Source organism: Micropterus salmoides, unplaced genomic scaffold, assembly GCF_014851395.1.
Source record: "Micropterus salmoides isolate LMB-PRFRI ecotype aquatic unplaced genomic scaffold, ASM1485139v1 Ms_hic_scaffold_10, whole genome shotgun sequence".
Taxonomy (NCBI): domain Eukaryota; kingdom Metazoa; phylum Chordata; class Actinopteri; order Centrarchiformes; family Centrarchidae; genus Micropterus; species Micropterus salmoides.
The window spans coordinates 33,256,823-33,264,315 of record NW_024040041.1 but is presented as its reverse complement, the minus strand read 5'-3'; the positions used below and the strand labels follow the sequence as shown (position 1 = coordinate 33,264,315).

Here is a 7,493-nt window from a genome sequence, read left to right as displayed (position 1 = left end):
AGTGTTTATATTCTTCATATTACATAATCAAGTGTCAGTTTAACAAATTCAAAGCGCTCCTATAGACGGAGGTTACATACAAACCGCCTTGCTCCTCCAGTTGCACGATCCTGTGTCACCTCCCCACCTTTGGGGAATACTTGCAGCAGCGTACCGGCACATTCTGTCCTTACACCTCCTTTGCTTTGCTGCATCCTCTAATCCTGAAATACAAAAACCTGGGCTCTATGTTGACCTGCAAGAGAAGTTACCATCAGTTTTTCTTTTAATGTTATTCCACAATATTTCCCTCTGAGATGTGACAGGGCTGGGCTTTAAAACAATAATAATAATTATCACAATATAATTTCCCTCAATAACAAATGTTCAATATTTGTTTGATATAATTCATTTGAAATGTGAACAAATCAGCACTTAATTTTTCCATTAAGAGATTTAATTTTTTGACAAACAGGGACTGAAACAAATTTTATTTAATTTTCCCCATTAGTTTTGAATGTTCTGCCTCAGATTTGTGAAGTGATCCGCTGTTTGGCATCAAGGGTTTGTTCTGACCAGAAAGAAAAGTTTAAAACCACAATAAACTCACTCTGTCACTCAGGCTTTAAACCTGAAAGAGATAATAATTTGACATTTATTCTGATAATGATCGATATCGAATGAGGTGAATTGTTTTTTTATCGTGCAGCTGTGATGAAAAGACTCTATTTAGGTAGATTTATTTGTTCAGCACAACAACGTTCATTTAAGGACAATTAAAAAAGAGTTGCACAGAAAACAAAGAAGATAAAACAGGATAGTAAAAAGGTACAAGTAAAAAAGTGTATAAGTACTTGTAACTTTCCCACCACTGGCCAGATTAAACATTTGTGTCCTAAAAAAAAAAAAACTTCAGGCAGCACGTTTATATCCTGTAAGGCCTTTATTTTGAAAGTAATCCGGAAGTGTGATGTCCCCTCAGCAGTCAGCTGTTGGGATGAGAGCAGCTCAGTGTGTGTGTGACTGCAGCCTGATAAACACACACACACGTGCGTGCGCACGCTCCTGAAAACACACTTTAAAATTCTAACATTGAATTAAAAGTGAAATTAAGTCCTCCATCATGGATCTGGACCCGACCGTCATCATCCCCGCGATCCTTTTCACCGTCGTTGCCATTTATTTCGCTTCGTCACTCCTGAGCAAGAAGGCCGACTCCGCCGCCGCCTCTGCCGGGAAGAAGAAGCCCAAAGTCGGCTACGGAGACGACGTCCCCCCGTCCAGAGCTCTGGGAGTCCCGCGAACAGAGACTCCTGCTCCGGCTGTGGAGGTCGTCCCGGTCGCCGAGAAGATCCAGGACTCACAGGTTCAGGTGAGATCGATCCATTCAGTTTTCAATCAGTTAAAATATATATATATATATATATATATATATATATATATATATATATATATATATATATATATATATATATATATATATATATATATATATATATATATATATATTGCAAGTAGATACTTCTAATAAATTAGAAATATCTACTGATATAAATCTAAAAATAAGGGGTGTGGAAATAAGCATGTGACAGAAGTCTAATGAATAAGTATGTTGATAATGTTGGGAGCTGGAATGGATTTAAATCCTTAAAAAATGGGACAGAATAAAACAGAATATTGCAGATTGTTGAAGTATTGGCCCTGTGAAAAACATTTTTCTTATCAGTCTGTCAAAATAAGTTAATTAATTAACCCAGAAAGACATTTTGTGCCAAAGATTTGAAATATCTACTGATATAAATCTAAAAATAAGGGGTGTGGAAATATGCATGTAAAATACACATGTATACATGTAAAATGTACAAATAAATATTCTGTTGAATAGAATATATTAATTTTTTTGTTAATTTGCAATATTCTGGCAATACTTGATCAATATTGTATTTTAAATTATGGATCTGAACAGATTTAACTCCACTCCAGCTCTCAACATTATCAGTACTATTATTAGTTCATCCCACTTCAGTCACATAGATATTTCACACTTTTATTTAAAATGTTTGTTTTCTTTTTATAATATTATTAATTATTTTATTTATAACTTGTTTAGCAACGTGAGCGACTGTAACCAAACAGATTTCCGCTCCCCTCGGATCAATAAAGTATTTCTGATTAGGATATAAAAATGAGGGCGCAACACATTTTACAAACATTTAATTTGCAGCAACCTTCCAAGATGTATTCTGTATTTTTTAGTTTAACTTTTAACAAATGAAAGACTTCTGTAAAATAAGCCAAGATCAGGGCTGAAATGATTAATCGATTAATTCATCTTTCTTTAAGGTTTTGCTGCTTTTCTGCTTTTAAAACTGTCACGCAGGATTTTACTATTTTCTGTCACTTTACACACTAAAAGGATGAATTAATCAAATAATAAAAATAGCCATTATTTGCAGTCCAACATGTGAACACCATCAGGGAACGTTTGAATGGGTTTATTCATTTCAATTGAACTTTGTTGTGTTTTTCTTAATCTTAACTTAAAGTCCACTTACTGGCTTTTTTCAGGAGCATTCTGCAGCAGCTCATGGTCTTCATCAGAGACTGGAGTTTGTTTTGAAAAAGCCACACTGGCTCATTATTAAAGAAGCATTTAAATATTGTGCCTACACTTTATTAATAATTAAGCTTTATTAGATGGTTGCATGGATCAGCACTGACTGTGGATCAGGCCTGTTGTGGGGACACAGTGTTTTGCTATTGATCCAGTCAGATCGATCATTATGGCTGCTTCACATCCCACCAGCACGTTCATTGGCTTTATTGGATGTCCCTGATTGGACAATTTGGGCCACCAGCATCAACGATACGACTCAGATTCACTTCCTGCAGTTTGTTTGCTGTTTCATCACCTCAGCTGAGATTCATACATGTGTGTAAATGTCTTATTGATCCTCAGTTAATGCTGTTAATAATTTATTAAATAATATTAAACGATAATTTTTGCATTTTTAAACCTCGGCCATATTTCCACATATTGTTATTGAAATAACTCGTAGGTGCAGAAAGTTTTGAATATGTGCAGTAGATGTTTCAGCCGGCAACCGTATTCCTTCCTGTCCTTTTAGGGACTCCAGGTGACCCCCTTTGTTGTTAACAGGAAACTGAAGTCTCGCTCTGAAATCTCGTGAGAGGCGAGTTGTTGCTCGAAGACGGCGGTGGAATCAGAGGAGAGGAGTTTGTTGTGAACGTAGAGGAGCTGCTAGCAAGACGTCATTTCCTAACTTTGCTCCAATAAAACAAACTCCTCTCTCCACCTCTGTCTCACGTTTCCATAGACGTCTTCCTGCAACAACTCACCCGCTAATGTTAAACTACCAGCTTCAACCAAGCAGGAACCTCCGGGTCTGAACAGTGAAGCACATTTAAACCTGCGTCCTCCCCAGCGGCCAGCAGGGGGCGACTCCAGCAGCTGCAGAAAGAAGTGTGATTGTATAGAAGTCTATGAGAAAATGTTTCTACTTCTCAGCTGATTTATTCCCTCAGTAAACACTTTCCTGATGAGTTTATGGTCTCAGTCGCTAGTTTCAAGTCTTCTTCATCACGGCATGATGTTCATTTAGTAAATTATGGTCCCGTTTAGAGGAACAGAGACCAGGAAGCAGGGGAGGCTTTAGGGCGGGGCTACAAGGTGATTGACATTAGATAAGTTTTTCACATGTGGCCCTAATCCTCTTCCGTACACCGCTAACGCTGACAGAGCTAACGTTCAGATAAGGTCGAGAACTGATTTACTGCTGGAGGAGTTTAAGTTTCGCTGAGTTGTAAAGTCAGAGACAATATTATTTGTTCTTTAATCTGTTCTACCCGAGCAGATGTTCTCAGCATGTGGACCAACATGACATGGTGCTCGACTCACCTGCATCATGTAGCTGAGTTAAAATCAATAAAACCTGCAGACTGAATATCAGAAAATCAGTTAACAAATGTTTTGACACTCGATTAAGTGTTTCAACTTGTCTAAAGGTCAGAGCACCATCATTTTAAGTGACGCCATTATTTATTTTATTTTCAAGTGCAACAACAATTTTTATTTGTTGATTAATCTGCCGATTATTTTTTTGATGAATTGACTGACGCTGTACGCAGGATAAGCGGTTGATGATGGATGGAATTGACTGTAAAATGCTAGAAAAACTGGAACTAAGAAGTGTTGCCTGATTATGCCGTATTAGTTGTTGATTCATTTTCAGTCAGTTATTATGATTTAAATTATGTTTATTTAGTTCATTGCTCAATTTTCTCAGTAGATTTGGCAGTAATTTCAGGCCACGTCCGATGTGTTTTGTCATTTTGAGTTTTGGTTGCCAATTAAGTTCCTTGAAATTTGCATCCCCAGTTTGAGGTTTATCTTTACTCTTTCACCATAAATTAATGCTTCACTGTGTTTAATGGCGTCCGAATATCGTCGGCATCTTTTCCTCGTACATCCGCTACATCACTGGATTTGCTTGGGCACACAGTGACGGGCCTTATCAACTGTTTTGAGGAGCGTGGAGACGAAAACCGTCCACAGCTGACGTCCTGTGTTCGCCCTCCTGAAGCATTTGAATGTCCGCTGATGTTACTGTGGTTATGAGCAGACATGCAAATCAGGTATGAGGCTGTTAGCGGCAGCACAGAAGCCTCTTTCTGGACAGTTAGTCTTCAGAGGTAATTCAGCACGTTGTTCCCCGTTTGTTGGATCTTTTTCCACCTTTAAAAAGCCCAGAGAATTTGCCCACCGCTGCTGTAACATGGGCTATATTTGGTGGCCAACATGAATCCTATATTTACACCTGGTGGTGGTGTCACATGTCTGAAATGGAGAGAGGTGGAGGTGGGCGTGACGCCTTCATATAGCTCCATGTGATGTTTGTCAAGTCTGTTCTGTGTCATTTCATCCTGCTGAGTGCTCCACTGGCAGAAGTGGAGGGTGGTACCAACAGAACCATGCCATTCTGTCGGCACCCCTCTGTTCTGGTTCTTCACGCTGACTTAAAGGTGCAGCTAGAAACACTGCAGTCCGTTGATTGGTCGACGGCATCGTCACTTTCAAATGCGACGTAGAGACAGAGACTCTAAACCAGGAGAGGCCAAACTTTTTTGATTGCAAACCATATACAGAATAGGGCTGGGCACGTTAACGCGTTATTAAGGCATTAATTAACGTCGATAATTACTTTATCGCACGTTAACGCAGTTTTTAAGTCTGTTGCTCACTGGGGGGTGTTGATCAGCCTGGAAATCAGCCACCCAAACAAGCAGCGGAGGGAGGCTTTAGATCAAACTGTAGGCAGAGCTGATAAAATATGGATCATGATTCTGTTACTTGTTTAATTGTTTAATCGCAGGTGCTGTTGACTTCCCTTCACTGTTACAACTAATGTTCTACAAACTGCTATCTGCTTTACCGGAGGGGAACGTAGCAAACATGTGAAATACCCCCCCAGCGGGTTTTATTTTTATTTTTAGAAAGTTTAAAGAGACCCATTATTCTGCTTTTCCAGACCTAAATTGTTGTTCTGTGACTCCTATATGGCAGCTTTGCATGATTCAAAGTTCAAAAAACGTATTTTCTGTCTTATACTGTCTCTTCATGTAGGCCTTCATTTCAGCCTCTGTCTGAAACAAGCTGTAGGTGCTCCTGTCTCTTTAAGGCCCCCCTCTCTCTTCTGATTGGCCAAGACCTGAAGCAGGCTGTTGTTGTCGCTGGGCGGGACAGGCAGACTGAGCCGTTGCTGGGCCGTTGCTATGGGAACACATGTCCCTATGTGGAGCACCGGCTCCGTCTGGCTCCGTGTTACGTATAACGGAGCCCTTTGTGGCATGTTTAACATGAACATCCAACATTAAAACATTGTAGAAAAGTCATAAAATGTGGAAAAGCACAATAGGTCTCCTTTAAAAATATGTGACTTTTACGGGAAAATACGTACATGGGAGGACAGCGGGATAGAACGGGAGAATCCGGGGGGGAAAACAGGAGTTTTGACGGGTACGGTCTCAACTCTAGATTGTCGTGGTTGTGATTCACAAATAAACTAGGCCAGATTTCTACATATGAGAGCTGCTCCACCCCAGAGATGTTTTATAGAGGAGACACGCCACCCAATCACATCCTCAATACAACTCTATGGGGAAAGCCCGTAACGGCAAAGATGGCGGTTATCCCGCCCCTCCCGCTAGAAAACCAATTACTGCTTTTAACAGCCAAAGCAGGAAACATATTTCAGCCAATCTCCTTCTACTGTGCATGAAGTATAACCATTGAAGTATAACCGGTCGGGAGAGACGCTTATTAAACTTTATTTTGGGGCAAAGTTGTCAAACTTTTTCAGCAATTTTTATCAGATTTTAATGCTGATTCTATTCATGTAGTTTTTATGTCCCGGTGTCCAGTAAAAGTGCAGATCTGGCTCTCTGCCCATTCATTCAGATAGAAGTCTGGTCTTGTTAGCCCGAAATAGCTGCCCGGAGGCGTTGCCAAGATGGCTGCCTAGTGGCATGACTCCATCCTAATGCCATCTCTCCCGATCAGACCCGGTCTTCTACAAAGCAAAGCCCACGTAGTTTCCTGGTCACCACCTCGACATGCAGCTAAACATCGTCTTTGCATGTGTGCACACCGTCTCAATGTACATATCAACTGTCTGTCCACAGGCTTCCAGATACTTTCTGACACAAGCTGTTTGTCTTTTGTCGTGCTGACTGAGCCGGTTCCACGTCTATCAGAGACTAACTTTGTCTACAAGGAAACGAATCAGATTCCTACATCTGGAGTTCCCTTAGCCACTGTATTAAATATTATCACCTTGTGTGTGGACCTCGCAGTATTCTGTATGCCATAGATCTCAAATGTCCTGTTGGTCTGAGCCAAATATAAAGCAGCCCTTTGAGCTTCCCTCTGCTGTGAAAGTATCATGGGCATAAATCTTGTGGCTGAGCGTTACAGAGCGGCTAAAACTTTCCGACCACGCCCTCCTCTTCCACTGATAACGTTATCCAACACACTGAGAGGCTGCCGTCGCTGTCTGTATCACGCAGCAGCAGCAGCAGCAGCAGCAGAGCATGATGGTCCGTTTTACAGTTTCTCTTGTGTAAACGTCAGCATAAAGGAGGTCTCTGTGTTTGTGAGCCTGCAGAGCTGAAACACAGCGAGGCTTGTTGTTTTGGCCTCTGCCTGTTATGACTGAAGCTTTGTGGGAACAGTTAGACAAACTATTTCTATTTCACTTTATTAGGGGTCCAAGCCCGGGCGCCACGCATGCAAAGCAGCGTGGATCCCGGTACCAGCTGGCTAAACTGTAAATGTGATGTAAGTGATATTCACAGGGCTGGCATAGACTGCTGCAGACACCTGAAACTCAAAGAAATTACACATCAACCTGCAGATTTTACAAAATGTGCAAAACCTGCTTTTTCAAGTCCTCCCAGGTGATGAGTCTGCTCTGATCTGCACAAAACTTTGCGTG

At 40.8% G+C, this 7,493-nt stretch overlaps 1 protein-coding gene across 4 annotated transcripts in view; it reads left to right on the top strand.

The window, feature by feature from the left end:
• Positions 1 to 973: 973 nt before the first annotated feature.
• LOC119895488 (protein TsetseEP-like) overlaps positions 974 to 7,493 on the top strand; it is a 42,011-nt gene continuing 35,491 nt past the window's right edge. For 2 of the 4 annotated variants that reach the window (XM_038708652.1, XM_038708661.1), the window contains exon 1: positions 975 to 1,351. In XM_038708652.1, coding sequence (XP_038564580.1) covers positions 1,103 to 1,351 — 249 coding nt within the window. In that variant the 5' untranslated portion in view covers positions 975 to 1,102. Of the gene's footprint in view, positions 1,352 to 7,493 lie in introns of all 4 variants that reach the window. The other 2 variants (XM_038708643.1, XM_038708668.1) reach the window with 2 other exon arrangements.